Source organism: Onychomys torridus, chromosome 19 (assembly GCF_903995425.1).
Source record: "Onychomys torridus chromosome 19, mOncTor1.1, whole genome shotgun sequence".
NCBI lineage: Eukaryota > Metazoa > Chordata > Mammalia > Rodentia > Cricetidae > Onychomys > Onychomys torridus.
Window position 1 is genome coordinate 28171945 of NC_050461.1, and position 20120 is coordinate 28192064.

General features: G+C 38.5%; 1 protein-coding gene across 1 annotated transcript in view; it reads left to right on the forward strand.

Moving 5' to 3' along the window:
• Positions 1-20120, forward strand: part of Lama2 (laminin subunit alpha 2) — a 577324-nt gene that overhangs the window by 384054 nt on the left and 173150 nt on the right. The window contains 7 exon segments of the mRNA XM_036168737.1: positions 1177-1413; positions 2616-2759; positions 3434-3613; positions 3723-3911; positions 3996-4129; positions 7359-7476; positions 15653-15787. Of these exon segments, the coding sequence (XP_036024630.1) occupies positions 1177-1413; positions 2616-2759; positions 3434-3613; positions 3723-3911; positions 3996-4129; positions 7359-7476; positions 15653-15787 (1137 nt within the window).

The window sequence follows — 20120 nt, forward strand, 5'->3', positions numbered from 1 at the left end:
TGTGTGTGTGTGTGTGTGTGTGTGTGTGTGTGTGTAGAATGTTCATATAGTTCCAGGCACATAATCAACTCTCAATAACATGTTTATATTTAAATTTTTAATTAAATTCAATTCCTCCTTTATTCAGAAGGAAGGAATACAATAGAAAAGAGTTTGTTTGGTTTTTTTTTTTTGTTTGTTTGTTTGGTCTGTGTATACCTTTTGTTCTTATTTAATGTTATGCTTAGTGTAATTAAATAAATGGAAATTGAAAGCCAGCCCCCCCCCCTAAAAAAAACAGAAAGAAAGAAAGAAACCATGCTGATAATATAGTAATAGCCACAGTTCATTATCACTGGTTTAAAGTAACTATTCAAAGATTCTTTTTAAGTGTGTGTGTGTGTGCATACACACAGGCACACATGTGCCGTCACAGGAGCATGGAGGTCAGGGCAACTCTCTGGAGTCAGTTCTCTCTTGTCACCTTGTAGGATCAGGTCATTAGGCCTGAACACTAGCACCAGTCTCTACCCACTGAGCCATCTCACTCTGTCTAAAAAGGCTCTTGTAGGTAATTCCTCCTACAGCCTCTCCCTTGCACAGCAATGAAGAGATAGAAAACTAGTTTGCTATCAGGGCTGAGGAGGTAGCGTCTTCAATGCACTTGCCGAACAAGCATGAGGCTCTACCCTTGATCCCCTGAACCCACAGAGATAGATAATGTGAGTCCATAAGCTCCTATAAGAGACAGTGTCTCAAAAAACAAAGTGGATAGAACCTGATGAAGGACACTTGAGGGTGACCTCTACTTCCATATGCCCCTATGGAAACGTGCATACACACTTGCAAGCACGCATGCACACATACACACATATACACACATGGGAGGACACATGAAATAAGCGACGTTATTTAAAATAACTTAGAATAAAATGAAACAATAAAGCAAAAAACCCTACATTTTCTTTCTTATCACATAGCACTGTGGTTTCCAGATGACCATACATTTTCCTACATGCAGGAAGCTTTTAAATGCTATGTTCACCCATGGGTCCCAAAGGACTAAACTCCACCATTACAAAGCGTATAATAGAGACATGGTTCATACGTGCATAGTGGAATAGCCACGTTAAGATTAAAATCTAAGGTATTTCCTCTGCAGTTTGTCAACAGTTGTTGTCTTTCTCCCTGCCACAGGCTTGCAACTGCAGCACGGTGGGGTCCTTGGATTCACAGTGCAATATAAACACAGGCCAGTGCAACTGCCGTCCCAAATTCTCTGGTATGAGATGCTCAGAGTGCAACCGAGGTCACTGGAACTACCCTCACTGCAGTGTCTGTGAATGCTTCCTGCCAGGGACAGATGCCACCACCTGTGATGCAGAGACTGGAAAATGCTCCTGCAGCGATCAAACGGGGCAGTGCACCTGTAAGGTATGAATAGCCGACAGGGTACAAGGAAAGGACGCATTCGCTGTGGATTCCGTTGCTTAGTTTTACCTTCATTCACCGTTCGCTATTCTTTGCTTCATTAAGCAACACAAACAATCATGGCCAGACACAGATTTCCTTGATGCGTGATCATTGGCATATGCTCCACTTTTCGAGAACTTTCTTTCAACCCAAACCCAACCTCATTTCCAGTCAGGACACAGGGTATAATGTCTACAGTGAGTGGCGTTATTTTTCTTCTCTGTTCTCTTTGCGTAAATAAATGGCTGTGGAGTGGGCAGCGAGGACTTTCAGGCACAGTCAGAGAGAAACCACAGCTGACAACCAAGCTTATCACAAACCATGATGTCTCCTGCAGTTAATCTGCAGCCTCGAACACTTTAGCATATTTACTGCTATGGAAATTCAGTAAAATTCCATCACATATGAAGGCTGACATAACAAACTGTGGCTAACTATGTGCAATTTCAGTCCTCATTAATACTGCTAAGTGATGTAGAAAAACAGCCAATTAAAATGGATAAGAGAGATATTTTTTGTCTTTTATATATTCCTGGAAAAAAATCATTCCCAGGAAAAGTGTGGTTAAAACAGTGTCACAGATAGCTTTTCAAGACAAAGTCTATGCAAAAAAAGCCAGAGGAAATGGCATATTGAAATCTGGTAAGCTAACAGCCTTGAATTTCAGAAAACAATAGCCTCTGCACAAAGGGACTAGCTAAGCAGATTATCGTGCTCCACACATACACACTATATTATGGTCATATGTTATATTTGCTGCATGTTGCATATGCATTATATTATGGCAATTGTATAATATTAGAGTAAATACATAAATGTTGCATTCTAGTTTTCTGACATTTTTCTTAGCTGGAAATCATTTTTTTTTTTAATTTTGAAATTCTTATTGCAGCAGAGTCATAAGAAAAACACTGTTAGGCTTCAGCAACAGTATACAGCACCCTTAGTAGCAGGTGCATTTAGGAATCAAGTACCTTTTAAAGTCCCAAGAAATCCAGACAGGGATGTGAGCTATAAATACCATTTGAGGTATAAGTCTCATATCCTTCATTCACATGTTTTATTTTACTAAATGAAAAAGAAATGTGTCACTATTCCTTGTTCTTAAGTAGATTTCTCCTGTAATATTATAATGAATCCTGAAGGACCTCTTCTTTCTTCAGGTGAATGTGGAAGGCGTCCACTGTGACAGGTGCCGGCCTGGCAAATTTGGACTTGATGCCAAAAACCCACTTGGCTGCAGCAGCTGCTATTGCTTTGGAGTTACTAGTCAGTGCTCTGAAGCAAAGGGTCTGATCCGTATGTGGGTGAGTAAGAATCCACTGAGCCATGTAATGGTATAATGTTCATTCCTGCAGGAATCTTTTAGTCAGGCCCTGAGGGGTAGTAGGAAATGGCAAAACATTTAAGTAACCTTGTTCCCGTGTGCATTCAGAAATGGTAAAGGCTCTATGTACCATTAGACAGTTGGCATAAATGCTTCTTTATAATTCTTCCTAGAAGATTGTTCAATTACTCTGGAAAGTAGATGGCAAGTGGAAACAGGAACCATTGCCAGGGAGGCATGGTGTTCTGGCTTGGGAAGCAGCTATATACTGAGGAAGGAGGTGCCGGAATGTGATTGTTGACATTAACGCAGCCCTGAAAACCTCGACCTGTTGCATGTCTTCCAAATAGCTGTAGGAAACTATCCATTGCTTGCATTTGGGATTATGCTTATTTTCACTTTAATTTCCTTTTACCTCTCTATAATTTAATTTCAACTTTTATTAATGAAAAAATATTTCAATTTTCAGAGATTGAGTTTTATTATTAAAGCATTTTTTTACTTCTGTCCTCACCCACCATGACTCATTTCTTTTTCTTGTGACATCTCATCAAAATAGGGGCAAGAACACGTATAGGCCTGTCTCCATACTTAGCTTTAAAAAAATGCATCATATTCCTATTTATCTTCCTGCTGAAACTTGATCCTTGGCAGGTGACTCTGAGTGATGAGCAGACCATCCTGCCTCTGGTGGATGAGGCCCTGCAGCATACAACTACCAAAGGCATTGCTTTCCAGCACCCAGAGATTGTTGCAAAGATGGATGAAGTCAGGCAAGATCTCCATTTGGAACCTTTTTACTGGAAACTTCCAGAACAATTTGAAGGAAAAAAGGTAAAAATAACTCTGAATTTACAACCAAACAAGGTTAAACAAGGTTTAGGAGTCAGGTCATTTGGGGGTTTACCTAAATCGTCAATTTTTCTTCTATTTTTTTTTTCAGTTGCTGGCCTATGGGGGCAAACTGAAGTATGCAATCTACTTTGAGGCTCGGGATGAGACAGGCTTCTCAACATACAAACCTCAAGTTATCATTCGTGGTGGGACTCCTACTCACGCTAGAATTATCACCAGGCACATGGCTGCCCCTCTCATTGGCCAGTTGACAAGGCATGAGATTGAAATGACAGAGGTAAATTTGGTCGTTGTTTGGGGCAAAAATACTAATGCTTTTTTCATTCAGTTTTATGACAAAGGGCTTTTTTGTTATTTGCAGAAAGAATGGAAATATTATGGTGATGATCCTCGAATCAGCAGAACTGTGACCCGTGAAGACTTCTTGGATATACTCTATGACATTCACTATATTCTTATCAAGGCTACTTATGGAAATGTCGTGAGGCAAAGCCGGTAAAGTATAATAGAAAATATTCAAGTTAAGTTCTTGTCCTAGGGTCTACCACAGGGCTGTTCAGGAAGACAACAGACAAGAAATCAACAAGTGGCTAATTTGGGACTGAGATGCTAGAAGATAAATGAAAGGATGTGTCCAGTCACTTGATAGAAGATACCATAATTTACCCCCAAAATAAATAAGAACAATATCCTTACTTTATTAGTCATGGTGAATTTAATGCACCAGGCAAAAGTTCAGGATAGTACATATATTGGTCACATATAATCAACTGTAACGTTGTAAGATTATTGAGAAAATTGACCTTGAAACATGAAGGTGAGTAGTCAAGGCCAAGTTAGTCCAGTCTCCTCCATCCTTGAGCATTCTTATTTGTCCATGCCGGTGTAACCTGTGTGTTCCTTAACACTAGATATCATGAGGTAAGATGATGGAAAATCATAGTGAAAAAAAGGTAAACAGATGAATTAGAATAGCAGGGGACATCATGGAAGCCGAACTGAAACTCCCTAGAGAGCCTATTCAGTGTTTCCATGTGAGTCAGAGGCCAATTCATGCAACCATCATTGAAAACCTCCTTGGGACCATACTGGTGCTTTTTCCAATACCAACTTTTGCTGAGGCCTTTGGGCAGAAATTGTCTCAAAGTTTTAAAGAATGAAAGAGACACAAAGATCCTCATATTGAAAGTGGGAACGATTGTTTTCCATGACTCTTACTATAAAATGAAGGAAAGACCCAATGACAAAAGTCAAGGGATGTTTGTCTCATTTGAAAAATAGGTAAGCATGTTTATAGACTGTGCTAGAAGTGGTAATTGGAGAGAGAAAATAGAATAAAATAATGTAGAATAATGTAGAGCAATGGAGGGTCCAGGAGACATCTTCACTAGTGGAAGGATCATGCAGTGAAATTAAATGAGAACTCACAAAGATAAAGTTAACTTCTTACTGCAGAGGCCGAACATTGTGTTGAATTTACTTAGTAACTCGGTGTCTCTTTTACATGCTCTATTCTTTCATCTTCTGGAGAAACATGGAGTCAATGCTTGTTTGTAAAAGAGTGTTAGGACAAATGAATGTATCAAGCCAGAGAAAATTTTTAAAAAAGAGGAAGCCTCTCATAGTCAAACTAATGGATCTAAAAATGTCTGTATTTCAGATATTTATATAGTGCTAAACATACATACAATCTCCCAGAGAACTCATTTTTGTCTAATAGAAGATTCGTGTTGTTCACATCATTGATGAAGGAGCTTTCAGTGAAGGAGTTAATCATGAACCAAAATTCACTTTCTCAATTTTATTCCTTTGGTTTCTTTGTCATAAAAATAAAAACATGAATAAAAAAAACACACTGTCACCTGTATTGTTAATTATCTTAGAATAGCAAATGTACACTAGTCATAGAAGCCAAGGTAGGTTTGTATATTAGAGCATACTGAAAGCTTGGCAGTTCATAGAACATTCTGCTAGTGTAACTGAAGGAACCAGTGTTGCCTTCATTTTTCACTATACATACTTTTTCCAAGCCCTATCAAAACTTGAGTTGTGAGCTTGCCAAGAAAACAAGTAAGGCAGAAAAATCACCTTACTTGATTATGGAAAACAGTGGAATCCTGGCAAAAGTTTAAAAACTTTAAAATGCCCCCAAACTTCAATAAGACATAATACAGCATCTTTATTGTTACAGGAACCATAGCGGTGTCCAAAACAGAGATTAAGAGTCACATGTGTAGTTGAAAGGAAGTAACTTCTAGACTTTAGTACTCATTTCAATGGAATCCATATCCAGACACAAGCAAAGCCATTACACTTCCGCGCATCTCACTTCTCCAACCTTTCACCCACATGTGAACTCCTCTGATCACCTGAGAAACATTATTTATGGCAGAACTAGCTATTGTTGCCATCATTCAATAGTACCCAGATTTTCAAACATTGCTCTCTCATACACATGCATGTCCAAGAGAATGAAGGCAAGATGATGTGTGTATCGCGTCAGAGTAGTGGTGGAGCAGCACGGGGCTTCAGTGGAGAGAAGGCTGCTCAAACAAGCAACCAGTCTTCCTCTTGGGAGTCCAGGGAGAGCAGAGCAATAAAGGCTGTCTTGTCAAAGAGGAGTGGCTATTTACAGCTCACTACCACTACGCTACTCTAAGGAGAAAAAAGCAAAGCCAGAATTTTAGCACAAAATTGGTTTCATAAAGGCTCCCAAGTCTACAGACCAAAATGCTAGTGAAACCAGCAAGCACGAGCACTCATAATTCAATAAAGCTTACCTTATGCTTGTTATAAAGTTTCTGATCCAACCTCCTGAAGCTGTTGGAGGTGCCTTTTATTGAGGCAAAACTACCCAGTTTCTCACTTAAAAGTTTATTTGTAGAATATTTGCATGTTGCAGTTAGTCAGTCATGAAATAGTCTGGGTTTATGGACTGCATATATATCTTAATGCATAATTTCAAATTAATGAAAAAGGTATTAGTGGATTCACTGGGAATATATTTTTTTTTCTTTCTCACCAATAGGAAAGGTGAATTAAGTCACTTGAAGGATTTACCTAATAAAGCTAATAAAATATTAATTTGGAAAGCTCTTTATCCTCTTAAAGATCAGGGTTAGCTCATGGTCTGCATTGTTTTCTAAGAGGCTTTCTAAAGTTCTTGAAAGGACACACAGAGGCTCCAGAGGGGAAAAAGTAGTAAATTAAAAGCAATTTCACTTCTGACTACTGGAGACATTCTAAGAGAGAGTGACCTTGGGTTGCCTGGTTGAAAGAATATAAATGTCTAATTAATTGGCCATGTCTGCATGAAGCTACTCTCATTTTAAAAACTAGGGGGTAAAAATCTTTATAATAACTTCTCAACAGGACAGCAGACATCCAATTTACTAAACTCCTTAGGATTTATGTGGATATTTTCCTAATACATAATCTCAGACTTAGAGGAAATAAAAATATAGTAATCAGATGTGGCAACTGAGCTCCTGGAATTTAAGGAGCTTCAAAAAAAAATGTAGTTATTAGTTTGATGGCCCCTTTCTACAATGCATAATATCATGTTACCTTGATAAATGTATGTATCTTGGTTCACTGAAAATGAGTAATCAAAAGAATTTACCTGTGACTGGCAGAAATCTGATCACATTCTACTTTAAGACTTAAGCCATTCTGAGAGGTTGTATGTGGCTATGTGATCATGGACTCTGCTCTCTGTTTCTAGCATTTCTGAAATCTCTATGGAAGTAGCTGAACCAGGACATGCAACCACAGTAAGCCCACCAGCACACTTGATAGAAAGATGCAACTGCCCTCCAGGATATTCGGGATTGTCCTGTGAGGTAAGCCAGCAACTACTAACTTGCTTAAGCTTAGCTCTTTTCCAAAAGGCAAATGGGAGTCTTCCAAAACTATCTTTGCACTTGACTTCCAAGTGTACTCTTAGCCTATTTATTTGATCTTTCATGCACAGTATGAGACACAGAGGCAACATAATAATGTTATTGTTATCCTGGAAAGAATCACAATTGAAAGGAAATGTCCGATAAAAATGAAGAGATTTGTATAGATATGTAACAGTCAGGGGATGAGAATGTTTCAAAAGGCTGGTCTGTTATAACTCATCTATCTTCTTGGCACCATTGCTGAGCAGTTAGAGGCATTTAAACTACAGTGATTATAATATATGATTATATCTGTTTTGAGAGTGTTTTTATATAGAACAGACAAAATTTATGCACTAAATAGCAGGCTGTTACATTGAACATAGTCTTCTCAAAAGGACATAAATTTCTTCCAACGATGCAATTATCATTCAGTCATTACAATTTTAAAACTATTTCCTTTTTTCATTGATAGGATATTCCTTTGAATACCTTCTGGCAGGCTAATCAATTTCTATAAATATTAACTCCTAAAAGGAATGCTACAATATTGGGAAGTTGGGAAAGATGAGAAACTGAACTGAATTTGCACCTAAACCTTATCATGTTTTAGGGCTAAGACGTTACACAGGCTTTTAAACCTCTTTAAACTGGACACAATAAACACTCAAGTCCCTGAGTAACTAATGGTACCACATCTGGTCTTCCACATCTGGCCTTCTGTAGAGACCTAGTTTAATTCCTGGCCTTAAAGACTTTTCTGGGATCTGCTGCATTCCAAATTCTGTCTCATTAGTCACATTAATTAGTGCCCTTTGCATGGTGGCTGGATATCATTGGTCTCTCCTCCTCCTACCACTTAGGAATCTTATGAGGATTCTATGAACTATGAACCTAACACACATATTATCGTTTTGTAGTCAGTGTTACTTGTTAGAGTTGATGCTATGGCACATGTAGTAATTAAATGCCCATGTACTGATATTTTTAATTCATATAGTTTAGTCTGCTTACTTTGTAAATGGGATCTTGCAAGTTTTGTTGAAAATGGCATGCATGATTCCAGGTCAAAGTTAAAATACAAGTTGAAAATACTGACTATGGACTGGTGAGATGCCTTTGCAGGCAAAGGCCCTGGATGCCAAGCCTCACAACCTGACTTCCTTAAGTTCCCAGGACCCAAGTGGTGAAAGGAAAGAACAGACTGCCTCAGGTTGCCCTATGACCTCCATGCTTTCATGCTGGTATGCACATACCAAAGCACACACAGACAAATTAATGAATAAATAAATAAATGTAGTTAAAATATCAAATACATGTTTCCTAAAGATGGGCTAGCATATGTGAATAACCATAGAAATCTGATGTTGTGACGCGTACCTCACTCCACCACTTCAGGCACTTTTGCTGGTTTATGGCTGTCCTGCAGGATTTTACAGAGAGCCACCTCAAGGATTCATATAAGAGAAAATTCATGGAAGGAAAATTCTATTGTAAACTCAGTGCTGTTCAGCTTAGCCATCACTGTATGGCTCTACACTTTTCAAAGAACAACTGCATAGGGTGACTGAAATAAATGCCTTGAAGCAGCTCCATTACCTGCTCCAAAGGTGCTATTCATTGTGAAATGCCACTTTGATATTATAAGTAATCAAATAACCCATCTCGTTATTAAGTAACCGTTCCCTCACACATCTATTTTTACACACTACAAACTATTACACTTATCCATGTACCCCTTCCAAACATAGACAGTATATGGCTGGAAATCGAGACAATGTGCACACACAAAATGGGCTAAAATTTAGTGAGCATGAAAAGTAAGAGCGCACAGAACAGAGAGAACTTTAGAGTTTTCTGAAGAGATGGAATTCTGTTTCATTGTGTGACTGCATTGCTGGAAAACTGGGTGACCTTGGCCAGATCCCTTAACTGCCACAGACCTCATTATTATTATATATAGTTACCGTTATATAGTTATCTAAGCTATAAGGTGGGCATTCTGAAAGTTCTGACTCAGTAATGCAATTTTCCAATAGAACATATTCAGAGTCAAGCTTGACCTTCAGGTTCTTGAGAAGAAAGATATTATGTCTCCATTTCTCTCCATTTATTTAATATGATTCTCTTTATTTTTCCATATAAAGTATTGGAAAATCATGAAATTATTTCAGTACAATGTACATACCTCCACATACTTCATGTCCAATGATTCATATTGTGATTTAGAGGTTTTAAAAATGAGTAAAACACACTTTAATGTTGATTTTTATCATCTATCATTATCTGAAAATATGAATCAGCACAAAATAAGCAAATGAGATCAAATTTCTATTGTTCCTTACATATGCTATTTCTTTCCTAACTACATTTACTTACTTATTCATTAATTTGTCAATATGTGCTTTGCTATGTGCACTAAGGAAAACTAAGAAAAACCTAGAATGTGTTCACACAAGCGTGTGAACCCACAGCTTTGTCTGTGTCCTATAAGCCCCTCTCAGGCTCCTATTTATAGGCATTGTTCACAGTGAGGATTTAGTGGAGAGATTATAGAGATAAAAGCTTATCTCTCATAATAAGACACCTGACATGTTCTCCACATCCCATTGCCTCTAATCCATTATACATCTTATTTATAATTCATTTTGACTCTAAAGTGTAATTACCCAGGCATAAAATCTAATCGTCAAAGCAAGAGCTAAGGATGGTTTTGAAATAATCCACCGCATTCCAGTAGCATATGCTTTGGGTTACAAATACACAAAATGATTCCTCTACATCTTCACCAACTGTGTTGAATTCGACAGATATTTACATTGATGAGCTATTCATTTCATATTTTTAGACAAAAGGAGATTGCATTAAGACAGAGTCAAGTACTATCATTTAAAATATAGCCAGTTATAAAGATATTACACCTTTGCCTGGAGTGGCGGGGACACTATTGCTCTGTTCTTCTCAATTTCCTGCCCTTTAAATACCTAATTATTGTGGTTTATGATTGAAAATGGGAGTTAGATTTATTTTAAAAGTCAAACGAAAGGTTCTCTCTCTGCATTATACTTGTTTACAGAACCACCTTAATTAGCCTTTTTTCCCAGATGAACTTAGGATAAGATTATTACTTAAACCTAAATTCAGCTCAAGACAGATGACTTTTCAGCATTGTGTATATGACACTCTGCAATGACAACACAAAGATCAGAAGTTTGATCATGATGTCTAGTTGATATTTTGATAGTTCTGGTCTCTGAACCCTTCTTTCCAGGCCTTATTTTAGTGAAGTTTCTGAATCGGAGATGGCTGGACAGGTGTTTGATTGTATCAATCAGAACCTATCAGGTTGAGCAAAGTAAATTTTAAGTTCCCAATGTATACTTACTAGAAAGTCATAAAACCTCAAATTCATAGTGTGGAAAGACTTGGCCCCTTCCATATGCAAGCCTCATTTGTTACTTTGGTACCATGGCATGTGAGAGAGAGACCCAAAGACTGTTTTCATGCAGCCAAGTCCTCCTTAATGATGGGAACATGTCTGAGAACTCTGTCACTAGGGAATTCCATCCCTATGCAAACATCATGACATGCTTGTACACACAGCAAGATGACTGTTCTGTTCCTGCTCAAAGTAACCTGTGAGGCCATTATTATAGATGTGGCATGTAGCTGACTAAAGGGTTGTTTTATGACACATGGTTGGACCTCCAAATATTAAGGGACATGATATGGATAGATGATGTGTGTTGGCATTTTTTTTCCTTGATAAACTTAGAGCAATCATGGCTGCCTTTATTTTTAGTTTATTCTTAGCAACTACATCTAAATCTTATCAAGGACAGGGCACTTATGTTAATTTTATGGAAAGCATTAAATGCATTGATTAAATGATCCTCACAACATCGCTATAATAAAACTTAATTTGTTTCATACTTACTCTATCCTGTACAATCTCAAACACATTTAATGGCATCCTTATACCATTGCCACAGTATTATTTATGATCTCCATATTGCCAGTGGGAAAACCAAGGCCCAGACAGGTAAAAGAACTCGCCCACCATTACACAGCTATGCAGGAGCAAAGCTGTGATTTGAACTGAGATAAACTTGTTTCCAAAAATGTACATTAACTTATATTCAAATATCATGATATAAAAGATCCATGTGTTTCAGGCCAGGAAACTGAGGCCTGCAGTACTCAAAAGTACTATGTGCAATAAAATGTAGAAAGTGTCAGAAGAAAACAATCAAGTCATGTTTGCCTGGGTGCAATGCCCATTAAGAGATAGGGGCAGAATGTCTTCACTGGCTCCTGCACTTGGCTACTTCCATTATTTCAGAGAAGAGGACTGTGTTGAGCACTTGGCTACTGCCATTGTCTTGGAAGAGAGAGGACTGTGTTGCACACTCTGAGATATATTGGGTCACTGCTCTCCTTTAACTCACCTCGCTCTCCCTACTGCCCCATATTTTTGGACAAATTTGATTCTAATGTTTTGGAGAGATGTCATATTATGAAAGGAAAGATGAGAAGAGAACAGAAGAAAATTGAGCTTTGTCTAATTTCAGGACATGGGAAGAGAATTTTTGGAAGTTTGAACTACAGGGTGTGTGTGGGGGGGAAGATCTAACAAAATGAGGTTTGAAGATTATTTGCTTTCCTTAACTTCTTCATCAGGTTCCAAACTTTTTTAAAAAGAAAATTTAAAAGTAGCTCTTAAGGTGGGTGGTGGTGGCTCACACCTTTAATCCCAGCACTCGGGAGGCAGAGGCAGGTGGACCTTTGTGAGTTTCAGGCCAACCTGGTCTACAGAGCGAGATCCAGGAAAGGCACAAAGCTACCCTGTCTTGAAAAAACAAACAAACAAACAAACAAAAAAGTAGCTCTTTTTCTGCCCTAATTGAAGATTTTTTATGCTGTTGAATTTTGCCCATTTTTTTCAGTGAGGGCAGAAACACTTAATATTTTAAAAACATCTTCAGGTTTTTTGTTTTGTTTTGCTTTGGGTTTTTTGTTTGTTTGTTTGTTTTGTTTTGTTTTGTTTTTTGTTTTTTGTTTTGTTTTGTTTTTTTGCTTGCTTTTTTTTTAAATAGAAAGAATAAATACTAAGGGAGCCAGGAACAGAGGAGACTGAAAAGAAATAAATATGACATGTTGTTTTAAACACTCTTTGATGCTCCAATTCTCACATTGAAAAACAATATCTTTTTCTTTGTTAAGAAATACATCCCACCAGAGCACAATATTAAACTGTTAAGAAGAAACCTTAGATTTCAACTCAGTAAGTATACCTACTGATTTGTGGGATGAGGAAGCCATGTCACAGAGATAATAACTGGCCGGCCGACAGTCTTCACAGAGACTAACTTTGAAACCACAGCTCCCATATGTATTAGGGCACAGTCCCAAGGAACCCACATAGCCTTTTCAAATACATTTTGCAAACAGAGAGTGATGAGTGTGCTTCAGACCTTCAGCCCTGATCACTACTTACATCTTCCCAGCAATTTTAACACAACTCTCTGCCCTTCTTTTTACCAACTCAATTGTAATCTCCAGGGGAGGAACCAAGCATCAGAATGTTTCCCAATTCCCCAGAAAGCTAAAAATCACAAGAAAAGACCTAAAACTTTCTTCACAGAATTCAGTGTAGAACTTGGCCTGTGGACACTGTTGGCAGCTTATTGCTAGCCGAAGAAAGACCCATAGCAATAAGAAACAACACCTGCCCAGGTGGTGGCACACGCCTTTAATCCCAGCACTCGGGAGGCAGAGCCAGATGGATCTCTGTGAGTTCAAGGCCAGCATTGTCTAAGTGAGTTCCAGGAAAGGCGCAAAGCTACACAGGGAAACCCTGTCTTGAAAAAACAAAAGAACAAAAAAACAAAAAACAAAAAAAGAAACAAAAAAAGAAAAAAAAAAAAAAAAGAAAAGAAACAACACCCGATGGACTACAAACCACCCCAGGATTATCAGTATATTGCAACCTGAGACACTGAACTGACTTCCCTCAATGTCGTGTCATTTTATTGGCTCTGTTCTTCTAAGTCTTGTTTGTTTATTTGTTTGTTTGGGGGGATATAAAGTAGGTATTAGAAATTCCTCCCAATATTCATAGTTTTCATGCTATATCCAGTATACAACCACCCAGACAGACCCTGAGCAAATAAACCAACAAAAAAAGAATATTTAAGTGTGAGATCCATGTAAATAAAATGCAAGTTTATTCAAGTCAACATAGTAACAACTTGCACCGTTGGTCTACACCATGCACCATTTTGGGGTAGGAGAGGTGTGTGTGTGTGTGTGTGTGTGTGTGTGTGTGTGTGTGTGTGTGTGAAGCATGTGTAGGTTTCTTTGCGCATGTTCTCATACAGGTGAGTACATTTGAGTGTGGAGGTATAGGGTTGATGGGTCTTCCTTGATCATACTCCATCTTACAAAATTGAAGCAGTATTTCTCACTGGCTCAAAGCTCACAGCATTGTCTGTGTTTACAAGTGGCTGCCACACCCACCATGTTTACATGAGTTCAACCAATCCAAGCTTCTGCCCTCATTCTTAAGCAATTAGTTCTTTTCCCACTAAGACACCTCTCCAGGCCCTGGGCCACCATCCTAGTCCCCTGTACACCACCTCCCCGCCATGTGCCCTCTTCCCATGCCCCTGTGTGATATCTCCATAGTCCCTGTGTGCCACCTCCCTGCACCTGTGTGCCACCACAGTCCCTGTGCATCATCTCCCTATTTTAAATATACCTGGAGTTGTTCCTTGAGTTATGCTTAAGTGAATTCTTGAACTGTAATGTCTAGACTTTTGCTGTAACAATGATGAAAATTAACCTCAATTGTCAATAATACAATTACAATTGGGTTATATATACATATATATATATATTTGTATGCACCATGAGATCAAAAAGAGGCAAAGTTTGTTTTTCAGTTTTTTTGTTTGTTTGTTGACTACCAGTCTCAGTCTTCCTTTAGTTTGCTCAAAGTTGGAAAGGTGTTAAACCTCATTAGAATTTCTTATAGGCTAATAAAAGCCAAGAGACTCTTAATTAAGTGCTTAATTGAGGTACACATTCAACAAATCAAAATAAACACCAGGAGAGTACTGAGTATTGATTTTTTTTTCTCTTTCTGTGGGACTTCTGTATATTTCATCCTGGGCTGCTTAGGCCAGATCAAAAGCATGTACGAGCATTAGGAAGTTCTTGGTAAAACATGTTTGCCCTACTTAGTGAGCTGTCCTTCTCTCATCAGCAAGAGCAAGGTTTCTAAGGGAAGAAAGAAAATCCTACTTAACCAAGGTGGTAAAACAGGCTCTCTACAAACCTCAGAGGCATCTGAGAACTACCGCCTACTCCTTAATCAAAAATCAAACGCCGTCTGATGAGCGAGGCCATTGAGCCCAGAATACAAGGCACTCTCATCTCATGCCAAGGCCCGTTTTTCAGAGATCCAGTGATGGTTTTGATATATTTCTATAACAAAGCCTTCATGAAGATGAAACTCTTGATTTTGCATATGTCAGCATCACCAGCATTTTTCCGTTGGTTTTGGGTTTTTATTGCAAAATGAAAAAATGCAGATCAGGAGAAAACAAATTTTATGAATGGCCTAATGATCTCAACACACATAGAGATTTTGTTATTTTGAATTTTTTTCTTTTTATAATCTTTAAATCATATTGATACAAATAATGCACCTTTGAATTTTTTTTTTTTTTATTTTACTTGGCTAAGAGTCTTTGGACATTTGCTAACTAGCCATCAAGCACAGAGAAGTCTATTTTTGGCTGTTGAGGACAGTGGAGTTGCCTTGTTAGTCCATATGACAATGTTAGTTAAAAATAAACCTCTCAAGGAACAGACACCTCCAGGCCTTCTCAGGCTGAAGGTAGTAGCTGCAAAAGAAAGCTTTACCTCTGCTAAAATCTGATTACAGGGGTGCTGCCTGCATCTAAGAACAGAGGGACCTAGCAGAAATATGCAAGTGGTGCTCTCAAAATTCACATACACACACGGAGGGTCATGGACCAAAGTCTTCTTTAAAACCGCTGGAGACCTTCAGTACTGATAAAGCAAGCGTGCCACTCTGGCCATTCTAATTGTTTTCCTTTCCTTCTAGACTTGTGCGCCAGGATTTTACCGGTTGCGTTCTGAGCCAGGTGGCCGAACTCCTGGACCAACCCTAGGAACCTGTGTTCCCTGTCAGTGTAATGGACACAGCAGCCAGTGTGATCCTGAGACCTCAGTATGCCAGGTAGGCACCTGCAACTTCACGGACAAGAGCTGGGCCCTCACTTCTCCTTCCAAATTTGCAGGTCCTCCTCCGTGCAGAGGCCGGATCATCTGCAGGGACGTGTGACTGTGTTCTTGAAATAGAACAGGCCCGGGGAAAGTGTGGCTACCACGTTTGTCATTCTAAGATGTAATGAAACATAGTGATGAGGAAAACCCAGTTCCTCTCAAAAAAGACAAGAATAGTAGCTTAGAGCACTGGTCAAAAAGTATTATAAGCAAGAGTAGTTTTTTTTGTTTGTTTTGTTTGTTTGTTTGTTTGTTTTTATGAAACATGGAAACTTTACCAAAATGTGTACGTATTTGGATGGTAGAGAGCTTGTGGCACATTTGAGATCTTGACTTCGATTTCCAGGGTTGCAAATAAAAGAGAAAGGAGCGAGGTGGGGGGGGGGGGACTGGGGAAGGAGGGAAGGGGGGGGGAAGAGGGGTGACAGAGGAGAGGGAGAGGAGGAAGGGATGAGAAGGGAGGGAGGGGAGGTCAAAAAGAAAGGACACATTACAAAGAGTATGTTTCCTCAAGTTTAACCTAAGACAAAATGCTAATATTTTAAATAGTTCCCACTAATTTTGTCCATGTTTCAAAACAAAGTATGCAGTACTATTCGTGTTTTAGATTCTGCCTTTTGCATGTGCCTGTCATGAACATCTTTAAATACACTGATTGTGTATCCTACCACTTACCTATTTCCCATACAGTGGAGGCTCTTCTCAGTTGTTTCACTTTCCTGATGATGCCCCGGACCCAGAGCCGCCATTTGCTCTTGGACCATCAGGACTCCTCTGTCTTTTGTCCTTATTATTTCAGGTTCCCTAAAGTTGAATCGCTTCAAAGCACTAAACATCTATTTGTCCCATCTTTTCCTTCTAGTCCTCTGAAATCTTTCCACTGAGCCATGTAGAAATCATGGTTACACATTTTTAAACAAAAATCCCATGTAGGATTCCCCTCTTCTCTTAATTTTCTCTTCAGGTTGCTCACAGACACCTGGCTGTCCCCTTACAAGCTGCCAGTCTTGCGGCCTTCCTAAGTAGCCATTTTCATGTTCTCCATGCCTCTAACCCTGAAGATAGGGTGGGTGCCCCTTTCCCTCACTGCCAGTCTCACACCCCGCTGCTTTCTCCTCTGTAGCAGCACTCAGCTTTGAATTATTCTCAAGTCTGTCTTTGCACAGTCTCTACTTGTTAAGCCAACCACCAGCCCTCTAATTAGCCCCATCACTACCTAATGCTTTTTTCTTATGTCATTTCCATCCCCCATCAAAACGACTAATGTAATCCTTCTTGATTTTAATGCCCATTAAATCAGTCCTCCATTCTGCCTCTCTCAATTTCGTCTGCCTTTGCAGTCTCCATTTTGAAGGTCTGCTTCTCTGGTTGCTATCTGTTTCTCTCCTGTTCAGTCCTTACTATCTCAATATTTTAATCTCATCATTGAGTCTTACACCTTCTCTCGTGTTTAAAAGCAGCTGACTTCATGTCCTTTCATGTCATTCTTCAGCCTCCATCTACCTCGGTTTTCTTTTTCTTTCTCTTTCTCTTTATTTTTCCAGACAAGGTGTCTCACTGCCATGGGACTTGCCAAGTAAGTTAAGTTGACAGGCCAGAGAATCCTGCCTCCACAGTGCTGAGGTTACAAGCACAGAGCACCATTCCTGACCTCTGACATGTGTCCTGGCGATCAACTCAGATCCTCATGCTTGTGTGCTGAGTGTTTTTCTGACTGAGACATCTCCCCATTCCCTGGTGTTGCTTCTTATGAAACTAGTGGCAATCAGAAAAAAAAGAGAGCCATAGCTTACCTGAGCTCAATGACCCCTTAATCTTGTTCTGTCTATGTTACTTCTTTTTGTTTGTTTGTTTGTTTTGTTTTGTTTTGTTTTTTTCCGAGACAGGGTTTCTCTGTGTAGCTTTGCGCCTTTCCTGGGACTCACTTGGTAGCCCAGGCTGGCCTCAAACTCACAGAGATCCACCTGGCTCTGCCTCCCGAGTGCTGGGATTAAAGGTGTGCACCACCACCACCACCACCACCACCACCTGGCCTCTATGTTACTTCTTACTCTCACTCTTTTCCTTACATTGGAAGAATTGATCTTTCTGGAAAAGACCAACTCTTAGGGTAGAGATGTAACTCATGGTAGAACACTTGCATAACACACATGTGGCCTTGTGTTCAATCTCTAGAGAATAGGGAAGGAGACACCAAGTCTCTGTACATTCCTGATCTCACCTCTTTCTCCCATTCAAGAACACCACCCTGTTAACCTCCTATCCCATCTGGAACAAAAATGGAGCAAAACACCCTTTGGGGCTCTGCTTCTCTCTAGCAACCACTCCTTCCATCATCAAAGAATTTTCTCTGTCCTGTTAACAGTTTTCTCAGTCTATTAGGACTCCAGTTACTAAAATCAGGCTATTACTTTGGGGGCTGTGGTAGAGCCAATGACTCACTTAGCTTCAAGATTCACCCTTCTTGATCTGTCATCAGAGTTGGCCGCCATGACTCTCCCCATTCTTTTTGGAAGTCTCAGTTTGGTGCATTCGCCAGCCATGACACTGAGGATTTCCAAACGCTCTGACTCCTCCCCCTCAGCCCTCTTTACTTCTCTCCTCATTATCCTGGTATCAATACATGGGATCACTGGGATTCGATGCTATTTGCACTCCCTAATTACACTTGTTCCCATGGTGATCAAATACAGGAAACCTACGTATGCTGTGATCCCATGGTATTTACATGATTCTTACCATTTAACTTTAAATCTCTAATCATTCTAAAAGTTTTTGTGGTGTGGGAAAGTAATGTTTTTTTCTTCAAAGATATTATAGTAAAGACACATTTCATTGATTAATATTGTCTCTTCCTCATGACCCATGATTTCTAAATATTTGCACAATTATTTTTCCATAATAAAATCTGCTTTGGTCTTTGTCCTGCTTGTCTTTTTGTTTTTACCATAATGCTTTGCTTCCCTTCATTTTAGGATGTGTCCATTGAATTTTCTTAACTAGGTGTCCACATGTTTGTTCTGCTATCATTTTTCTTCACTCTTTTGATCCATTTTCCAAAATGTGTAATTGCAATTTTGATTGAAATTGCACCAAACTTCTTTATAAGGATTTGCTATTTTTATACAGTTCAGTTACATTTCCTCTACCTGGGAATGTTACTGTCTTCTTGCTTCAAACATTTTATATCTTAGAGCAACCTATTATAAAATAAAGGTTATATATTTTATATATTAAAATTGAATATATCATAGTTTAATTTCAGGGGTAAATATTGTAGTTTTGTGTTAGAAATTCATTTACTAGTCTTTAGTGTAAAAATTCTCTTAACATGCTTCATAACATGTTTGAAATCCAACCATTTTATTTGCAACCTATAAATTTTCAATTATTCATATTTATTTTATTATTACACATTTTTTTCAAGTACTTATAATTGTGTTGCTTCTTGTCATAAACTATATCTGTAATAATTATTTTATAAATTTTATAGATTAGGAAGTATACAAAATTTTAGGCAGATACATATGCAACAGCTTGCCTAGCTCCTGATTTCAGTATTAGTGTCTCATTCTTCTATCATAAAGCTTGGTGGTACAGGTTCATTTAAGAAAATCATTCCTTGTCATATTAAGGAACATCTTTCTATTCCTATATTCTTAGAGATTATTTCTTTCAGTCCAGCAAAGATATTAAAATATCACATATGCTTAATTATGGAGGGTGGGGTGATAGTAGAGACAAATTCAAGAAGTGATCATGTATAGTTTCACCAACTAAATGATGAGTAAGTACCATGAGTAAATTAATAACTAACATTAACTATCCTTGAATTCCTGAAATAATTAGTGTTCGCTTTTGGTGTCATAGTCTTACTTTCTGCTTGTCTGTACATTTCCACAGATAATTTGGGAGGAGGACACAACTCACAAGTTAAATGTACTGTTCTTATGTGGTTTTAAAGGATTGTATTTTATTTATATAATTGATTCAGAAGCACCCATAAATGAGAATTTAATTTCCCTTTTATTAGGACAAAGTGTGCTGTCTTCATGCCGCTTTTCTTTGTTCAGTTGGGTATTACAGATAGTTTTCTGCCTTAAGAATCTTCAATGAAAGTCTATTTTCTAAGAAATCCCTAGATGAAGCAAGAAACAAATAAATACTTCCATCAAGCACACACAGTTACATAAATTGTTATGCCTGGAATTTTTATATTGTCCTTAGGGGAACTTGCAACTTTTGAATTTAGACAACTTTATTTGTCTTAGAAACGGGCCTATGAG